The sequence below is a fragment of the Aquarana catesbeiana genome, linkage group LG01 (assembly GCF_042186555.1).
Source record: "Aquarana catesbeiana isolate 2022-GZ linkage group LG01, ASM4218655v1, whole genome shotgun sequence".
Taxonomy (NCBI): domain Eukaryota; kingdom Metazoa; phylum Chordata; class Amphibia; order Anura; family Ranidae; genus Aquarana; species Aquarana catesbeiana.
In genome coordinates this window covers 757,405,183-757,426,691 of record NC_133324.1, presented here as the reverse complement: position 1 = coordinate 757,426,691, position 21,509 = coordinate 757,405,183, and the positions used below count along the sequence as shown (strand labels likewise).

The 21,509-nt window shown below is 40.0% G+C and overlaps 1 protein-coding gene across 2 annotated transcripts in view; it reads left to right on the top strand.

Annotated features, from left to right (window-relative positions):
- Positions 1 to 21,509, top strand: part of FSTL5 (follistatin like 5) — a 1,055,781-nt gene that overhangs the window by 148,385 nt on the left and 885,887 nt on the right. For both annotated transcript variants that reach the window (XM_073606014.1, XM_073606023.1), the window contains exon 2: positions 12,185 to 12,313. In XM_073606014.1, the coding sequence (XP_073462115.1) occupies positions 12,191 to 12,313 (123 nt within the window). In that variant the 5' untranslated portion in view covers positions 12,185 to 12,190. The remainder of the gene's footprint in view (positions 1 to 12,184; positions 12,314 to 21,509) is intronic.

Sequence of the window (21,509 nt, the reverse complement as noted above, 5' to 3'; positions counted from 1 at the left end):
TGTTATAATATAATTTTTTTCTTAACAATGTGGAGTTCTCCCTTAGACCTAAGTTAGCTGGCAGCTGCAGTCTATCCCTCTATGCTGTGGCTGCTTTACGCATGTTACAGCTGAAGGGGGCAGCGTCTTCCTTTCTGGTATTGTTTGTGGATTTTCAGCCCTTCTGCAGATCTCTAAGAGCTGGTGTATGGACACTCTAGATCTGCATGTATTATGCACGCCATAAACTGGGCCTTTGCTGCTAATGCCTTGGCAGGCAAAACCCTGTGTGTATTGTGCTGCTTTGTTCAGGCATCCAGGAAGGAAGATGACAGAGACCAACGGGTTGCCACAGGTAGTCAAGACACTCTAAAGGAGTCTGTTACAACTCCCCCTGTGCAAGGATTCTCTACTCTTACAATGTCAAGCTTTTTCTTTGCAGGACCAGTCAACTGGCCAATTTAGCCCTCTCCAAACAATTCCTGAAAGGGGGATGAGGATGATATATAACAGGTTTTGTACCTTCATTATGTAAGGCTGTTAGGATGCCTAAAATGTAAGATCCTGCAGCGGTACCTGCAATGCACATATTTTAGCTCTTCCAAAGTAGTGTGTTGCCTTTTTGCCCCATAATGTTTAGGATAGAAGCTCATTTTAGAAGAGTGGCGCTAATTGAACAGAAGAACAGAGCAGCAGAATGTCTTATTAGTCGGCACCTTGCAGCACTGGGTCACTTGGTTCAAACCCCAACCAGGACACTTCTACCTGCACTGCAATATGTCAGATTTTGCACTTATGAGGAAGAGGTTTTCCAGCATAATGAGTCACCTATTTGGTTAACATGGCATTCTTAAGCTTAGCCGTATGCATGGAGTTGTCAGTGCAGGATGCTATGTCTTTCAGGGGTATGTTCAATCGTGATAATTGGACGTGTCCTTGGGGGGTGTAGTGTCTTCTGGTGGTAACTTTATGTGTTGGATGTGTCCTTAAGGAGTATTTCTGTCAGCAGTGGCAGCCTGGGAATCTGCCTTACCCCATGCCTCTCTTTCAATGCAGTGGAAGCTGGGGTGAAGCATATTAATTCTTTCTAAAGAATAATTCTATTAGTGAGACAATCTCATCTGTATTGCAAGCGTTTAAACTGTCCCCTTCAAGGGCTAGCTTCATTTGATAGCCAAGAGCTGCATTTAGCCTGGCCTCCCGCCTCAGAGTATACTATATGTCTGCCGAATGAAAGAAGACTGCAGTTCTATGGTCGGTGCCTTGGGCCTGGCTCACACCTATGCTTTTTTTTGGTGCATTTTCAGTTTTGCAGAAACACCTTACAGTCCATTTAACATGGTTTCCTATGGGTCCCATTCACATCTGTGCTCTTTAAGGAAAGGCCCAGGGACCAGCAAGTTGTGTTTTGGTTTAATAGACTTCAATGGGTCAAAAATGTGTATTAAAAGATGCAAAATTCACCTGGAATATGCATTAACTGCAACCTGCATTGGTGTAACCAGGCCTAACTCCAAAGAGATTTGCTCCTGCAGTTTCGGCTGAGTCCAGAAAGCATTGAAGAGAGAAAGAGAGTCCTCATTCAAGTAGTACTGATCTTTTTAGATTGTGCCACTCATACACATCTTATTAGGTACCTGGTTGCTCCTCTTCTGATAGGAAGATACAGCTTTGGTCTTGGACAGTTGGACCATCAGGACAAGCACTTCAGGCCATGCTGAACATCCAGTCAACTTTAAACCTCTGACTGTGCCAGGAGGAATCCTTTGCTCCAGCAACAGTAGACAATTTCTGCTAGCCAACATCAACCTTTCTGTCTCTAGGAATAGGGACAGCAATTCCAGCAGATGTGATTTTAAGAGGAGTACTATTGTGGCTCAGAGATATGCCTATTTCCAATTCCCAGAGCTGTTTTCCCTGACATACATCTGTTTCTACATGGGTCAAGACATTGTTCAGCATACATGTCTGCTGGCTGGAATCCTGATTCACCCTGTCAGAATACAGAGGGATCTCTCAGAACCCTACAAGAGATTGCTTGGCTAGTCTTGCAAACAGGGCATGCGACTCCTATGCAAATCCTTGTGTATCTGAGTGCTTAATTCTTCACGGTTCAGGGTACAATTTTTTTTTGGCCACTAGAGCATACTGGTGGTAGGACTCTGGGTAATCCTGGCTTCCCTCTCTTAACCTGTCAGCATCTCAATGCCTGATGATCAGGACCATGGTCTCTCCCATTCCAATATTGAGGTGGGCTCAATGGAGAAGGCATCCTGTCCTGGAAGGGGTTTTTTCTCCAATATTGATCATGCACCCAGCTATATATTTCTCGCAAACAAGCAGATGAAGCAGATGTGTAGATGTGCTTCATCTGCAAACAAGCAGATGAAGCACAGTAATAAATATTTTGTGCTGCAGAGCTATTGCAGTGCAACTCCCCTGTTGGGAAGTAAATGTTGCCAGTGGGACTCCCATGTCAGGAAGTTATTTTGAACATTCTGGTTTTCTGGCCAGCCCTTTCATGCTCCCTTTGCTTTTCGTCACCTGACATCAGGCTTTTTTAATCTCCAACGAGGCTGAACAACATCACAGTGGTGTCCTACATCAGGCGGCAGGTCAGAACCTACAGGGTCAGTCCACTGAGAAGAGAGAGAGATGACTGTGATCTGGATAGAATAGAATTTTCTCTATAATCTCATTTGAGCCTACATTCAGAACTTCTGGGAGAAATCCATATTCTGTGGTACAATTTGGCAACTAGTGGTTCTTACATCCAGGTTCCTCCAAGTGTATTTCATCTCTGGACAAGATTTCAGAGTTACAGTATCTCACAAAAGTGAGTACACCCCTCACATTTTTGTAAATATTTTATTGTATCTTTTCATGTGACAACACTGAAGAAATGATACTTTGCTACAATGTAAAGTAGTGACTGTACAGCTTGCATAACAGTGTTAATTTGCTGTCCCCTCAAAATAACGCAACACACAGCCATTAATGTCTAAACCGCTGGCAACAAAAGTGAGTACACCCCTAAGTGAAAATGTCCAAATTGGGCCCAATTAGCCATTTCCCCTGCCCGGTGTCATGTGACTCATTAGTGTTACAAGGTTTCAGGTGTGAATGGGGAGCAGGTGTGTTAAATTTGGGGTTATTGCTCTCACTCTCTCATACTGGTCATCGGAAGTTCAACATGGCACCTCATGGCAAAGAACTCTCTGAGGATCTGAAAAAAAGAATTGTTGCTCTTCATAAAGATGGCCTAGGCTATAAGAAGATTGCCAAGACCCTGAAACTGAGCTGCAGCATGGTGGCCCCAACCATACATCGGTTTACCAGGACAGATTCCACTCAGAACAGGCCTCGCTATGGTTGACCAAGGGGGTTGAGTACACATGCTCAGCATCATATCCAGAGGTTGTCTTTGGGAAATAGACCTAAGAGTGCTGCCAGCATAGCTGCAGAGGTTGAAGGGGTGGGGGGTCAGCCTGTCAGTGCTCAGACCATATGCCGCACACTGCATCAAGTTGGTCTGCATTGCTGTTGTCCCAGAAGGAAGCCTCTTCTAAAGATGATGCACAAGAAAACCTGCAAACAGTTTGCTGAAGACAAGCAGACTAAGGACATGGATTACTGGAACCATGTCCTGTGGTCTGATGAGACCAAGATAAACTTATTTGGTTCAGATGGTGTCAAGTGTGTGTGGCAGCAACCAGGTGAGGAGTACAAAGACAAGTGTGTCTTGCCTACAGTCAAGCATGGTGGTGGGAGTGTCATGGTCTGGGGCTGCATGAGTGCTGCTAGCACTGGGAGCTACAGTTCATTGAGGAAATCATAAATGCCAACATGTACTGTGACATTCTGAAGCAGAGCATGATCCCCTCCCTTCGGAGACTGGGCCGCAGGGCAGTATTCCAACATAACGACCCCAAACACACCTCCAAGATGACCGCTGCCTTGCTAAAGAAGCTGAGGGTAAAGGTGATTGACTGGCCAAGCATGTCTCCAGACCTAAACCCTATTGAGCACCTGTGGGACATGCTCAAACGGAAAGTGGGGGAGCGCAAGGTCTCTAACATCCACCAGCACCGGGATGTCTTCATGGAGGAGTGGAAGAGGACTCCAGTGGCTACCTGTTAAGCTCTGGGGAACTCCATGCCCAAGAGGGTTAAAGCAGTACTGGAAAATAATGGTGGCCACACAAAAATATTGACACTTTGGGGCCAATTTGGACATGTTCGCTTAGGGGTGTATTCACTTTTATTGCCAGTGGTTTAGACATTAGTGGCTGTGTGTTGAGTTATTTTGAGGGGACAGCAAATTTACACTGTTATACAAGCTGTACACTCACTACTTTACATTGTAGCAAGGTGTAATTTCTTCAGTGTTGTCACAAAAGATAGAATAAAATATTTACAAAAATGCGAGGGGTGTACTCACTTTTGTGAGATACTGTAGATCTGCAAGCATCTCCCTACTGTTACAAGCTGAAAAGCTTTTTCCTAGGGGCCTGGGCGAAGCCCTAGGTACGGATGCTGTGACAGATCAGGAAAGGTCTCACAAGCCATATGCTTTCCCTCTATTCTGATCCATATACAGTTTTTTCCTCAGTCAGGAGGTGACGGAGATGTCATCCAGAATTTTTGCTGGATGGGTCATTGCAGCTAGCCATTAGGCTTATAGAGTTTAGGGCTTGGTTCCTACGGAAGCAGTCACCACACATTCATCCAGGAGTGTTTGGGGTTCGTGGGCTCCCTGTGAAAGGGTGCCAGGAATATTTGTAGGAGGATGACATGTCTTCCATTAAGGCTGTTCTGGCTCATTGTGGGGTGTAGCTAACTTCAGTTGCTGTTAATATCTATCTATAGGGTTTCTGTTGGCTATGATGCAAACCCTACTTTTTCTGACATCCCACCCTTGTTTTTTGAGTTAGTTAGTTCCCAAACGTATGCTGCCATGGAGTCTGTCAGGAAAACTGAAAATTTACTATCAAATTCTTACCGTAATTTTCCTTTCCTGATGGACTCCATGGCAGCAGGAGTTCCTTCCCAAAGTCATGAGTAGGCTAGTTATGGAACGTGGCCTCTGGCTTAGCTTGAAAATTTATGAGAGTGGGGTCCTGTGGGGTCCTATGGGGTCCTATGGGGTAGGAGTGAGGGTGGGGCTACCCAAACATATGCTGCTATAGAGTCCATCAGGAAAGGAAAATTACAGAAAGTATTTGATAGTACATTTACCTTTTTTATGAACACCTGCCTTAACCCCAAACACCCCAGTATCCAACACTGGCTGTCAGTAAATGTGTCAGAGCAGTCACAGTGACACTTTATAACTTTTTATGTTCTGCATTTTGAGATGGGGAAAATACATTTACATGCACTAAATCTGAATGAAATGAACAGAATATTGGCGTTTACATCTTATCTGGAAAAAAAATGAAGCCCGAAATACAGGTTAGCTTGCACAAGCCTCTAGCAAAATAATTTTTGACTGGCAAACTTAATTTACACTTTATGAATAAATATATTTGTTGTTCCTTGTAAATGGTCTTCTGTAAAAAGCACAGGAAGTCTTCAATAAAGGACATTCTAGTATTCATTTCAAAAGATGTCATCCTCTAACATTTATTTTACGAACTTGGAAACAGTTTGAGGATTTGATCAGCAAATGGAGGGTTGCTTTTCTAATCATTAGTGCATCTAAAAAGTTTAGCTGGTGACCTTAGTGAAAGTCAGCTACTATGGCTTTGTGCTGATTGTTGAGACTGATAGCTTCTAAGGAAGAGACATGAGATGTGTACTAGGTTGCAGATAATTTGCTTTTTCTGTATTTCTGAAGTACAGTTTATTTGAAGGCTTGAGTACAGAGAGCACAAAAAACTTTAGTGATTACATAAGTTGTTAAAAATCAGATTATATTAATAAAGACATTATTCTGTGAGTTTCATATTTCATCTTAGAAATTCAAAATGCAAGGCTGTTCTTTGTTTCAGTTATCTTTCTCAATAATCTTCCAAATGGATCAAACAATTACACCAATCGGCCCAAATATTAGCCAGGTCCAATATGGAATTCTGGATGCTGTTGCTGACTCCTCCAAGGTTGCATCACACCCAAAATTACAAATTACTGCAACTTGACAAGAAGGCACAGTGTTAGCTCAAACTTGTAATAAAGCTATAATGCAGAACACGTCATTTCCTTCTAACGTCAAAGTCTGCAAAATAAACCATACTTTATTCAAAATAATTGGTTCTCTTATGAGTACCTAAAATAGATGTATTTTTTATGATAGTTTGTATTTAATAAATAATAATAATATTATATATATTTTTTTTTTATTAGAAAAATACATTTTCTTTCCAGAACAACAAAATGATCATAAACAATACCAGTTCAATCAGTTTCTTCTAAATCCTAACAATATAGTTTTACAATTTAAGATTACACATAAACAACAAACAGAGAGCATTTCAATAAAATAAAATAATATAGATCAATAAATGAAATATCATATAGGTATTCAAATATATTTTAATGTAACTTGGGCCTTGTTCACAAAGGGGAATACTTGCATGCCTCATGCAGGGCCATGTTTTTCTAGCATGGGGGCGCGCAGGTGTTACAGGTAAATGGCCCCAATTGTACCCAGAGTGAGCTGACACAGTGGGTCTGTACAGCTGTGTGTCCCATTCAATGTCTTTGGGACTGCCAGCATGGAATGCATGCAGCACCGATGCATCCCTGTGCTTGCAAAACACTGCCCTGTATGAAACATGCAAGTATTTGCCCATGTGAAAGAGGTCTTAGTTGTAAAATAATACATATACTAATGAAAGCAATTGTAAGCTTTGTATTGTAAAACAACCCATTCAGTTTAAAACAGAAATGATAAGCAAAACATTTGTGTATAGATATAAAAAAAAATTATAAATACCTTCCAAAGGGGGGGGGGGGGGGGGCAGCAGTACACTGATCGTCCAAGTAAAAGTCTGTGCAGGGGGGTTCCCACCATAGCTAGAGAACTGGCCATGTTGTGTTATCCTGCTTAGTGTGGTCAGTTTTTAACAGGAAAGCAGAGTGACTGGCAGAAAAATCAGGGATTTCACACAAAGGAAGCAATACAGAGGGAACAGGATAATTTTTGATACAAGTACACCGTACAGCAGGCACATATCAGGAATATGAAATGTTAGGTTAACATATTCTTTAAGGGAATCTCAGTCAGTAGTTATAGTAGCATATTTTGACCTGAAAGCACAGTTTTATGCTAACAATCATTAAACATGTGCATATTTTTTTTAAGGTACACCCCTGTCGATTAAAAAAAAAATTGCATTTAAGCTAACCGAGAACCTCTAAACTTTATGGTCATCTTGTACAGTTCTTATAAAAGGCACATTTACCAGATTCCATCAGGATTCTGGATGTTTTTAGGATCAAACCATGAGGTTAAAGGCTGCTATCCGTTCCCTATATTGGCTTTGAAGCTTTGAAGTATATTTAATGTCCACAGAGGGTCTGTAATTTGTGCTTTCACAAAAACTGTACTTAAAGTGTATCTATGGTCAACATTTGAAATCATATATGAATTTCTACACTGTATTTCAATTACTTATAGCTACTCTTATTAATCTTAATGATTTTGAAGTTTCAAAACTCCTGTGATTAGGCACTGTTGTGTCACACATTTCACAGAAGTTACCTTTTACACTATGGAGGTGCTTAGAGGAGGATTTTTTTAGGAAGCATAGTCGGTATATGAAACATCCCACATCATCACTGCTTGCAGGCAGCAAGGTACTATGGGCTATATAGTCATTAGAAATCAAAAGTAATCAAAAGGAATTAGCAAAGAAGTTACAAAGCATGCAGGCAATCTAAGAAATTGTGGAAAGAGATAGCAACAGGCAGGCAGCAATCACAACATGAAAGGAGATTTATATTGGATTGTCAATAATAACTACTGTTTGTATTGCTTTACAATGCTGATGCTGCAGAATGAAAGTGTATGCTGTGACTATAGATCTCACTGAAGTACAACAATTCTAAAAGTATTTGAATTTAATGGAATGGTGAGGTGTATTTGTAGAGCTACAGACACATTTTATCAATGTTATTGGACCATGAAGCCACTTACATCTGTGTCTGTAAAATAGCTGTAAAAAGGAAAACGTATTCCTATACTATGGCCGCAAGACATCCGATAGACATTAAATAATTGCTATACTTCAGTGGATCTTAAGAATGCTGACATTGCAGACCAGTCTTCTATATGGAAATCAGTTTATGTTTCACTGGGTACCGATATTGTGATCTATTGATTTATCTTAAAAAAAACACTATGACTCTGTGTGAATCTTGTAAATACTAGCTGAGTGTATGATGATGACCTGATAATGCTTGAATGGACATTGATAAGTAGTTGATGAATTTTGTATTCAAGCATGTTGGTACAACAGGAGGCAATATTTTTCTACTGCCACATTATTCTAGGTGAATTCTTATGGTTAAGTTGTGTAATTTTGAATAGACTTATTGTTAATCTGGATAAGTTAAATCTTAATAAGGTAGATTTTATGAACAATATTATACGAACCAAGGTCTTTTATTAAGTAAGAATTTTGAGCTTTATAAGTATACATGGTGCACATGTTAACTATGTTTACATGTATATATAACCTAATAATGCCACTATATGGTACACATATTAATATAAACATAATAAACAATAATTATGTTTTTTTAACACAATATTTATTTTTATAATAATTGAAAAGGTTTTATGTATGGATTTAAGCCAAGAGGGGGGAATTTGGGACTTTAAACGAGGCACCATGTTTGTGCCTCCATCCCAGGTTCAAGTACATAAAAAAGGGGAATGTGGGACTTTAAATGAGGCAATTGACTTGTGGAGGTAGAGTATATAGTAATCATTTTTTATTTTTAACAATAGTAAAAAAGTATTTTCATATGTATACAGGCACAATGGCATAAACATAATGGATACATATACATTAGCTTGGCAGCACATAAAAGATAGTAAATGTGGATAAATATAATACAAGGTGTTTCATATTAGCAGGCATTAGTGCATCATATGCAAAAGAGCTACTATAAGATAGGTACACATACACATTGATAATTGCATAGTACTCAATGAATATTAGATGTATAAAAAGTAAATATGGACCAGTGAATAAGTAATGAGCCAGACTTGTCTGAGCACCCCATGGAAACTCGACACGTTTCACAGCTATATGCCATTCATCAGGAGTTGGGTACAGAAGTAAAAGGTCAGCTATAGCACTGTGCTTGGCTAGCATCGAGGAGGATGGGACCCCTAATGGTTGTCTGTTCCGGAGCTGAGGCAAGGAACCCCACCCCAGCCAAGAAAACCTCCACATAGCATGCCCAATTGCTGCAACACATCCATTATGTTTATGCCATTGTGCATGTATACATATGAAAATACTTTTTTACTATTGTTAAAAATAAAACATTATTACTATATACTCTACCTCCACAAGTAAATTGCCTCATTTAAAGTCCCACATTCCTCTTTTTTGTGTATGGATTTAAGTTTAACCCATGATAATTTAGATTGATTGGTTGAGCACTCATGATGTTGTCTGTGCAGCACAGTAGAAAAAAAATACACATACAAACCATCGGACCAAAAGGGGCAGCTTGCCCTCTGTCCAGAATAACACTATTTACTTTTCAGATAGCAAGATCAGTACTCAGTTATGTTGCTAACACCAACCTCTGTTCTTAAATGTTGTCAACAGGCACATAAAGGAATAGACCATGCAAGTTCAGGTTGGAGGGCTGCAACCTGTTGGGGAATCCTAACATCTTTGGAATGCAAGATCTTCCTGTTGTATTGTACAGTGGCACTTTTATTTATTTTTCTCCACTTGTTTGACTCATCGGATGGTAGGGTGTGGGTCTTTGGGTCTGCCCTGAAGTCTGTGGGGGCAGATAGAATGCCCTGTGCCCTGTGTTGCAGATGTGTTGCCCTTAGGTTTCATCTCATCCTTCCCTACCTGGAGGTTTCTCTTCATTAGAGTTTCTAACCTAGCACTTGGTGGTTGGCTTTGGCTAGCTATGAGGAGGTGTCTGCAAAGCAACTTGGTTGGGTGGCTAGGTGGACCAGAGTGAGTTCCCTCCACTGGGAGTCAGTCCTGTGCCCGGGGGGGGTCAGTGAGGTCCTTTTTCTTCATAAGGGGACAATTAACACACTTTGTGAAGTATTTTGTCTGTGTTCACATGCACTTTTTTGGTTCATTTGGTGCTTGTTTTTTTTTTGCACACCATGGGCATGTTAAAAAATATCAACTTTGAAAAATTTTTAAACTGAACCTGACCCAGCATTAAACTAAGCTAACACCATTGTTAAAGGATAGGTTCCTTGTGTTTCCTGCAGGTACCTGTGTTAAGCTGGCCATAGATGCATTTTTGGCTGGTTCAGCAAGGACCAGCCAAATTTCAATCCATCTATGGGCAGGCTGGTTGTACAGAAGTTGATCTCTCGATCGACTTCTGTACAACCATCCTATCATCAGTGCCTCCACTGATCTCTGTATTCTGATGCTGGGGAACTCTCTCCGTCGTCAGAATACAATAGCTCTGCGGAAGAGATTATCCTATCAACACAGAGTGTGTTCATGTGAGAATCAAACCCACTGGTTGAACGAAAAAAATTGCTACGTCTATGGCCTACTATAACCTTTCAATTCATTTTTATCTGTGTGAAGCCTTCTTGAATCCTAGGTCCAGATGCACATTGGGTCTCAAGATTAAACACTGCCCCACCTGCCCTTAATCACCATACCTTCCATTAATGCAAGTGATTTTCAGTTAAATGACAGGAAGAGGGTGAGGCTTTTCTTCAGCTTGGGAAGAAATTAAAGCTCCATGTAAAGCCTGCTGCTGGGATATTAAGGGCTCCACCAAAATACAGATACTAATTTAAAAATCTGTAGCCACCACTAAGTTCTAGTTCATGAGAACTGTTGTTAGGCCAGGTAAACTTCACTAGGAATACATTGACACAGATTACAAACAGTGACAGTTATTTAAACAGACAGAGCATGTGAATAATAATAATTACTTATAAGAAGCATCATTTCTACAGTATTTGGGTGCATTGGAAAATGCCTGAAGTTCATGTTGATATCATGACGTCAAATGTTGATATGCTACTCATAGAGATCATAAAATAGCATGCACCCTATTCAAGAACTGCATAGAACAATAGTTCTCAAAGCAGTAATAGATCCCTGTTCTCAAGGATAGTAGACCAAAGTAGTGACAGGAAGATCATGGCAAGGATTAAATGTGAGTAAACTTCAGGAGTAAAGCATGCCATATGTTTGTTTCTGTAAGCATTAATTATGTCTGCATTTGTTAAAATGCCACATAGGCTGGATATTTTTTTAGAGTGCAAGACTGCTTGCTATAACATGACTGCTATGCACAGGAAACTCCCATTTTAATATTTCAAGTGTTTTTTTAGAATAAGATGTTAAATAGACGTACAGTAGGCAGTTGTTTTAGTAATGCTGCTGGTAAACGGACGTTCAGAGGCAGTTGGCTGCTTTTGTTATCTTATCAGTACATGTACACAGGTTCGTTTAATGTTATTTTTAGGCAGTTGAGTTTAGAGGCCTTTTTTGGAAAGCAAAAAAATGAGTTCAGACGCTGAGTTTAGGGGCATTTCAAGCGCTAAACGCTTCTAAATGTGTCTAAACGCGGCTAAACGCAGTAACTCACATTTAGCCGCATTTCGTTTACAGGCATTTTTCATTTTTGGCTATTTAAAAAATAAAAAAAATGTAAAACACTTCTAAACGCAAACACGGCTAAATGCGGCATGTAAACGCAGCAAAACGGACTTTTTAAATGTGGGTTACTATCTGTCAAGTTAAATCGTTCAGGGTGAGGTTGTAAAAACGTCCCATGTACATTAAGCCTTAAGATACATAAATGTCCACTGGCTGAAAACTAGATAATTAGTCTAATGTAAATTCTGTAATGGTGTTAACTTGATTGATATTTGCCTGTCAAATTTGCAAGAAATCCTTGAAAACTATAATCCTTTACTGTAATCACTGCATTTATATGTCAAAGAAAACATATACATATAATTATGTATTTTATCTTATGTGCATAGTATAATTGGTGTTTTTGTGTTTTATCAGGACAAGATGTCATCCTGGCACACAGTTGTTTTATGTATGGGCAGCTTTTTCTTGCTAATTCAAGGGAGACCAGCAAAGGAAGAGTTTAGTGTTAAGCCTTTTTCGCCATTCATCAGACTACGGCACAAGGTAAAACATAAATCTTTATTGGTACAGTGTATGAAACTTTATTACATTTATTAATAATTGCACTGCATTGCTACAATAACGAGTAAGCTTAACAAAAAGTGGATGGGAAACAAATACCCCATGTGGCCTAATCAGGCCAGGCTGATGCAGTAACAGGATGGGTTGAAGGTTAAAATCTGACGCTGCCTTTACTGAACTGTTAAACTTCAGACAGGAGTCATTTCTACTCCCAAATTCAAGAAGTTGGCATGTGTTCATGTTCTTCTATGGGTTTTTTGCCTCATAGGTCTGTGGGACACATGAGAGTATGACTAAACATCACATAATAGGGGCAGTGGCCTGCCAAGGTATGTACTATAAGGTTGTATTTAATTTCAAGACCACTTTGGCTAGTTAATGGGACCATAAACTTTGTTTCACAAGTGGCATCAGAATGCAATTGAACCTCTCACATACCCCATTGTTTTATGGTTTGGTGTGGGGTAATATGCAACTTTATATAGAACAGTGAGTAGCACCATTCTTAGAATAATTTGCCTTCAAAACAAGGTCCCTTGTCTGAATGTATCCTCTACTGATAGGAATAATGAAAAGAAGAGCCCTTCCACACCATCTTGGTGGTCTGGTCCTGGAGTGGGACTGCCACCACAAACTTGGTAAAGTAGGCCACCATGACTACACTGTGATGGTATAGATCTTCTGACATTTTGAGCGTAAGAAAGTGGATGGTCAGTGCTTCCAGTGGGGCATATGTGTGCCAAGTCAAAGGTGGTATTTAGGTCCTTTGAACAAACTATACACTTGGCAGGCTTTTCCAACCAACTGGAACAAACACACATACATGACTTATCTCTTGAACCAAGTGGATGTTTTGTAGAAACCTAAGTGTCCTGCTTCCATATGAATTCTTTCTGCCACAAAGAAGGCTCAGATCCTCGACAGTGTGACTACCAGGTCACTGATGAGTCATGGGAAAACATTCTGTGGTAGAGTGTACCATCCCTCAAAACAAAACAGGACCACTCAATCAGCATTAATTGGTTTCTGATAGTAGCTTTGATTTTGTTCTAGACCTGGGCCACCTCTATTGGGAGGGTAACAACTGCAACTTCTGTTTGTGTCTCTGGCCAGTTATACACTTCTAGTACATAAATGAGATTCACCTGGGGCCTGCTAGTTTAATGGCTTTCATTGTGTATGGTTTGAGATGGCCCTACTTGTCAGTATGCGGATGGAGATCTTGCCCACCTTGGCCGCCTTAGAGGTGGTATTCTCCATGAGGTGAAATCCCCCACTTGCCTCTCAAAAGAAGTAATAAAGTCGCCGCTTTAACACAAAAAACTCTGATTAGAGCTGAGCCATCCCTTTCTTCAACCTGTGATCTGCACCGTCTAATGAAAGCACAGTCACCAGCGGGCATTCAGAGGGCATAATGGCTGCCTGTATGTGTTTTCTGGGGTCTCTGTACATAATTTTTTTTTTACTATACAGTGGTAGTAAGGTGGGTAGAGTGAACGTGTTTTTTTTTTATTCAGTTACTTATTATAGGTATAAGATTAGGTATTTCAGACAGCATGCATGCTTGGTGCCAAGTGGAATTTAAATTCATTTTAAATAGTTTAACTATAGAATATTTAATCTATTCTTCAAAACAAACTGGTATCACTGTTTAACATACAGGGTAGATATGATAAATTAAACCATTCAATGTATTTCAAAGATATGAAAGCTGATTACTCAAAAGAGTATCTCTAAACAAGAGAATTCATTTTGGTTTATATCCGTGTCCATGTGGCAAAGCATCAAAACGCAGCAAAACTTGATTTGTTTTTTTTTTTTTTGAGCTAGCCTATACAACATGCTGTGACAAGAAATAGTTGCTTGATTACTCAGCATGGTTTTTGTTTTTCTGTGTAGCTTGTACAGTTTGGAGAATCACAGCTGTAATGCATAATCGTGCTCTTACAGATAACAACATCTATCTGTAGCTCTGCTTTACATTCAGTAGAAAGGAATCATTGCGTATTCTGACATAATGCTTCAACTAATGCAAAACCTTCTACAAATCCACTGTGACAAATCCCTGTAGAATAATACTTGGGTGGCAAAAAAACATAAATATACAGTTATGTGGCAGGCCGGAAGATGTAGATATTGATGCTGCATCAATATCCATATATTTTTGTCCCCTTCATATTTGTATTGATGTATGGGAGGATATGTTAAAATACTTCATTGTTTTTTTTTTTTTAATATAATATTTCAGTAAAATAATCTGTGGTAATATAATATGACATAAAATATGGCATAAACTCAGGATGCTGTAGAATGCATTTTTAATGCTCTCAGAAGTATAAAGGTATTCCTAATGGAACCAAACTGGAACTATTAGTGGCAAACCAGACAACACAAAGATCATCAGAACCATATGAAGCTTCTCTAATGCTCTACTAAACAGAAAAGTGTTTTGATTTCTGTATGTGTTTATGTTGAAAAGAATTTCCATAACTTCCTGTCCCGTTTTGTAACCCACTGAAGGGAAGTAAGACAAAAATGACCCAATGTGGACACAGACAGTCAAAACATGATAGCTGTTCTAGCCTCATCCCATATTAGCCAAAACCTTACAAGCTTAAAAAAAAAGTTTTGTGTGCTGTTACACTTATCATGAAATTTGATACGAGAAAAATACGTACTGTAGATTGCATTTGCCTACCTACTTCTAAAACTGACAACCCAGGCCTGCTGATTACACTGGTGTAGTTCCCCTGTTATAGTCTGCAGGGCTCCTGATCTATTTACTTTAGGTACTTTTATAGTTCCATAACTTTTGCAGTGCTTCATATATAGGCACTGAGAGAACATTCAAAAGGCAGACAGGTAGTGCCGTGGTTTGGATTTGAACCTATAACCTTAGTGCTGCTAGGCAGAGGTGCTAACCACATAGCCACTGTGCTACCACTGACAACAGAGCCTCACAGATTACACTGAAAGAGTTGCTCTCTTGATATAACACATGAGACTCACCCTCTCAATAGAATGTTTGTATCCTTGGGAACACTGAGGGTGAGGTAGCCTCCCCATCCTGGCTGTACCACTCTCCTACCACAGCTCTTGTGGTGGGAGCCATTCCCATGAATAAGCATTATTACGCTGAAAATGTCTTTTCTGTACCCCTTTCTACAGAAAACTAAGGCACACACCTGGAAATATGACAGCACTATGCAATGTGGTAAAGCCATAATTAAATAATAGTACAACATTTGCACTCTCAGTCTGATTTGCACTGTGCAGAAGTGTTTCATAATTTAGCAAAGAGGGTCCAATATTCCTTATAAAGAACTGACAGATTCCAATTTTTATAAATTTTCAAGTGGTACTTTGACAGAGGTGTGCAGTGCTTGCTTTATCACTGGATCGGGCTTCGCTTTTACTAATAATAATTTAAAGACCAATCATCATACTGTCACTCTATACAATTGATATGCAATGAATTAGGTTTCTGTGCTCCTTAAAGCCTAAGTTTGCCTACAAAAAAAATACAAAATAGGCACTAAGGACATTACTTACCCTCAGTGTGATGTGTTCCCCGTGCTTCTGTTCTTAAGGACAGTATAAATCTTCTGCCTACCAATGTGTCCTCACCCTCATTGTTGTAATCTTCCATTACAGCAGGAGTTAATAGAACTAAGAAGCTGTCACAGGCACTCACCAAGTTTCCAACTTTGCCCGCCCTTTCCACCCAACTATCCATTACTACACCTTTTATGAATTAAAAAGGATTTAAAAGCACAGGCCTTTAAATCATCTGCCCCTCCTCCATTTATAGATCTTGTTTCATTCATAGAAGCTGTAGTAATGGCTACAATGAATGGAGGAGCTGGGTGGAAAGGGCGGGCATAGTTGGACACTCTTGATGATAGCCTGTGACAGCCCCCCAGTTCTGTTAACCTCTGTTGCATTGGAGGATGGAAATATTTAGCAGAGCTAGAAGACAGAAGCACAAGGGAACACATCACACTGAACATAAATATTGTCCTTAGTGCTTTATTTGTATTTTTTTTTGTGGGTAAACAAGGTAAAAGCTTCAACTAATAATGTATTGCCTATTTTGCTGACATTTGCCTCTTTTGCTTGTTTGTCTTTATACTAATGGCACCAGATTGGTATGGACTGACCTGTGTCCAGATATTTCCAGTGTTTCTTGGTGTACAAAATATAAGTGGCCGTTATTAGTTATAAGTCCCCACTGGCACTTGAGCATTTTGTAGTGTATTCCCTAAACCTGACTATGCTCAACATGTAAAATCCCATTGTTTGTAATTGTGCCTGTTTGCATTTCAAGGCTCAGTCACATGTACATTATGTTTGGTCCCCTATGCTCATAGTACATTAAATCTTTTTTGAGCATATTCAGGCATTTTTATGGCTCCCTAGATTTCAATGAAAGTGTCTGAAAAATTCCACTCTTTCCCTTGCCCAGTCCAAAACATGAACACTTGAAGCTTGTTGCACACAAAAAAAACCACTTTCTCAAAGCTTCTAAAATACTTAAAAAATGCCAAAAAATGCTTCAAAATCACAATATGAGCTGCTCATGTGTGAATATAGGCTAACAAATACTACAGTAGATTCTTGGACCAAAAAGTGTTTGGTTGCCTTAGTGGATCAGTAAGGATTTTTTTCCCCGCTGGAGCAAATTGGACCTCTCTTCATAGGGCTTTTTGTTTTGCATTTTTCTGAATAAATTGCAGGTTTAGGGTTCTGAGGATGTATGTTTAACTTTTTTCTATCTAATAGAATAGCTAATAGAAATGAGCTTGCATTCGGGCCCTGTCCTGTTGTGTATGACAGCACTGAGGAATCTCTTGCCTGACCTGCTGCCCTGCAACGACAGCTAACTTTTTGGGTTCTGACTAATTAGTGTTTGGACTGACCCCAAGCCTGAACCCTAGCTCATCACTACAGGCTAACTATGTAATAACAAAAAAGTGAAGAATATATAGAAACAACATACATTTCACAGTAGTGCTAAAAAAATATATATATAAAAAGTATCCATAAAAACATATATATAATTCTGTGTCCATATAAATGTAAAACTCTCTGAGACGAGGTCGGATGTGACAAAATGCGTCGGTGCATGGCTACACAGCAACTGTACTCTGATGCCGGGACAGTGACTGGTGGAGTGCGAGTGAAGCAGCTGTGCGATCACAGCACATTGTCTCCTGGCATGATTGAAATAACATTATGAAGGCTTGTTTGAATTGTATTTGATGTACGTGCAATACTTTTTAATCAGCTACCTTAAGGATTTTTACACTAATGGAGGCTCTGTCTTCACTTTTTGTTCCTACATGTGGAGTGATTTTGTTACACTCCGCAATCTCATTTGAGTGGATTGGAATTGTTAATCTTTGAGACTGCAAGATATCAATTCACATTTATATGGACGCAGAATTATATATATGTTTATGGACACTTTTATAAATATTTTGTTTTGAGCGCTGCTGTAAAATGTATGTTGTTTCTATATATTCTTATATTCTTCACTTTTTTGATATTTTTTTAAAGTAGCAGCACTATTATTTATTCACACATCTTAATGTGCAGTGTACTTATATATAACTATGTATTAACATTAAATCTTAACAATTTAGGTAGATCTTTGCTTATGTCTGCTCTATTATACTCATATTGAATTGTTTGTTGTACTTTTTATTGCTGCACTGTTCACACAGTTATCACATTTTCCACTTTGTTATTAATTAAGAAGAGAAGTTTTCTTACTTTTCCTTCCTTGCTCATGGAGTATTAGATTAGGAAAATAAACTAGTGCCTTATTTTGCAGTGGAAGATCTGACACAATGTGCCAGTTTCTGAGTTTCATAGTATGGCTTGCACTAGATGAATTGTCCAGTATTTATAAATACTGTATGATTTCTACATATTTTATTCTTTTAGAACTGTATATCTGTATGGGCCTGGAACTGTCAGATAATGAACTGTTGCAGAACCAGCAAGTGATACTCTTGTGTTGCTTTTTCTATCCTTTTCTATTGTAATATGCTGTGTCTCCAAACAAATGTAATTTACATTTAAGCAAAATTATAGTAGGGCACAGTAGATTTTAAATGTGACAATAAATATGAAACTGTTGCATATCCATGGCCTAAAACCTGCACTGTTAATCTGGTGCTAGTAACACAGAGACAGAGATAGTCAAACATAATGTACGGTGTACAATACATTTTCGATATACAAACTATTATACCAAAATTAGGTACAGTAAAACCTTGGATTGCGAGTTTATTTCATTCCAGAAACATGCTTTTAATTCAAAGCACTTGTATATCAAAGCGAATTTCCCCATAAGAAATAATGGAAACTCAGATGATTCGTTCCACCAGCATTTAATTCATAGGTCTTTCAGTTTATAGTCCATGTAAAAAGATTTTAGCAATGTGATAGGTTGTGTAACTATAAAATGTCCATTCACAATAGGTATCCTCCACAAGGGGATTAGAAGCAAAATCCAGCAGGAGCTACAGTGTATAAAAGAGAAGAGAGGCGCCTCTGAGTGTAACAATATGGTTGCATTTAATGAAGGTACAACATTTGACAACTCGTATGGTTGATGATTAAAACAGGCACATCCAAATATGCAGGCATCCAAGGTAAAGTTGTCCACATAGACCATCCTCCGCACCACCGGCTCTCACCGCTGTCAGTCTGCAATCGTGACCGGGACGACCACCCTGCAGTAGAGCGATCTGAAAGCGGGGCTTGATGTGGACAGCTTTACCCCGGATGCCTGCATACTTAGATGTGCCTGTTTTAATCATCAACCATGTGAGTTGCTAAATGCTGTACCTTCATTAAATGTAACCATATTAGAGGTGTCTCTCTTCTCTTTTATACTCAGTTGTACGGTGACTCTACTTGTATATCAAGACATTGCTTGTATATCTAGACAACGCTTGTTTATCAAGTCAACATTTATTTAAAAATTTTGCCTGTCTTGCAAAACTCTCTCAAACCAAGTTACTCTCAAACCAAGGTTTTACTGTACTTTAAAAAGGGTGACTGGGTAATAACAGACTATTTATTTATGTATTTTCTAGTACTGATTCCATTCTAAAATTTTAAAGCAACCCTCTCACTATACAAATGTTTTTCAGTAAAGCATACCTTTGACCCTTTCCCTTTAACAGGGTCCTGAGCATTAGAAGAGACAGAGAGCTACCTTTGATAGCTTAGTCACTATGCAAACTGCAAAACCTCATCATTAAAAAGTTTTGCTGCCCATAGACACATATGTGTGGCATGTGGGCATTAAAACTCACCCTCCTTGCTGCCACACATATGCGGGTAGCAAGAGATTCAAAGGAGTATGGTAATATGTACCTTTCCTGTTTTCCAAGCAACAAATGAATGCTCTGACCCTAAGAAATCATAACTCAAAGTCCACAAAAAAACATACACTTCCAGTTTTGTCAATCTGCTGGGTCCACTGCAGCTCCCACTGGTTCCCCCTGCTGACCTTTGTGTCATCACAAGACATATTATTGAGGTGAAGGTCAGAAGGAGGAACCAGAAAGAGCTAAAGGAGGTGGACATGTACAATTGGTTTTGGTCCAAATGTAAATTTGGACACATTTTTGGCTACCATAATAGTAACGAATTTTGTTGAAATTTGTTTAATTTTGTTTAGTTTATTCGTTTTCTAACGAATTCCAAATAGTTTTTCTGAATTATCTATTGTGGATGTTCTTTTGTTTACATTTCCGCTCTCATCAGGGAAGCCTGAGTCATCAGTTGTTAAGGACGTGGTGGCTGGCTTCTTCACAGAGAATTCAAATCGGTTGATCGTTTTTCAACCGATCCGAATTCAAATTGTTACAAAATTAAAGGAAAGAAACTAAACAAATTACGAAATGGATCAATGAAAAGAAAGTAGTAACATAAAAAATGTATCTGAAACAAAACAATTTTTTCTGTTCTGCACATACCTAACAGGGGGCCCAGGGCTTCTACACACTTAGGCCCCATACACACGATCAGACTTTCCGACAACAAAACCATGGATTTTTGTTTGAAGGTTGTTGGCTCTAATGCCGCGTACACACGATCGGACTTTCTGGCATACTTGGTCCGGCACACTTTCCGACGGACTTTGTCCGCCAGGTGCACCAGACTTTAAAATGGATGGACTTGCCCACACACGACCGGACTTTCCGGCGGGCTATCTCCGCCCGTTTTTCCGACGGACTTTCAGAATGAACGGACTTGCCCACACACGGACAAGTCCGTTCATTTTGAACGTGACTCAGGTACGACGGGACTAGAAAAGGAAGTCAATCTTGCCGCTTTTATCGGCGAGATTGACACCTTGCGAGCCCCGTCGCGGGTCATACAAGGCCCTTAGATCTGGTATGGGTTATAAAGGGAACCCCCTACGCCGAAAAAACGGTGTGGGGTCCCCCCTAAAATCCATACCAGACCCTGATCCGAGCATGCAGCCCGGCCAGTCAGGAAAGGGGGTGGGGACGAGCGAGCAGCCCCCCTCCTGAACTGTACCAGGCCGCATGCCCTCAACATGGGGGGGTGCTTTGGGGGAGGGGGCACCCTGCGGGGTTCCCCACCCCAAAGCACCTTGTCCCCATGTTGATGAGGACAAGGGCCTCTTCCCGACAACCCTGGCCGTTGGTTGTCGGGGTCTGCGGGCGGGGGGCTTATCGGAATCCAGGAGCCCCCTATAATAAGAGGGCCCCCAGATCCTGGCCCCCCACCCTATGTGAATGAGTATGGGGTACATGGTACCCCTACCCATTCACCTAGGGAAAAAGCATCAATAATAAAACACACTACACAGGTTTTTAAAATAATTTATTAAACAGCTCCGGGGGTTCTTCCTCTGGCTTCGGGGGTCTTCTTCCAGCTTCGGGGGTCTTCTTCCGGCTTCGGGGGTCCCTCCGGTTCCTCTTCTCCCGGCGTCCCGTTACTTCTTCTCCGCTCTCTCCGGCCTCTTCTCCCGGTGTTCCAGTTCTTCGGCCGGCTCCTCCGCTGTCTTCAGGCCGCTCTTTTGCCAGCGGAGGTGTTGATTTTCCTGCAAACTTTAGAGGACAATTTTTCAGGATTGGAGCATCATTTGGTAGTGGAGGGAGTGGTAAAGGTGTGTATTTACACTAAT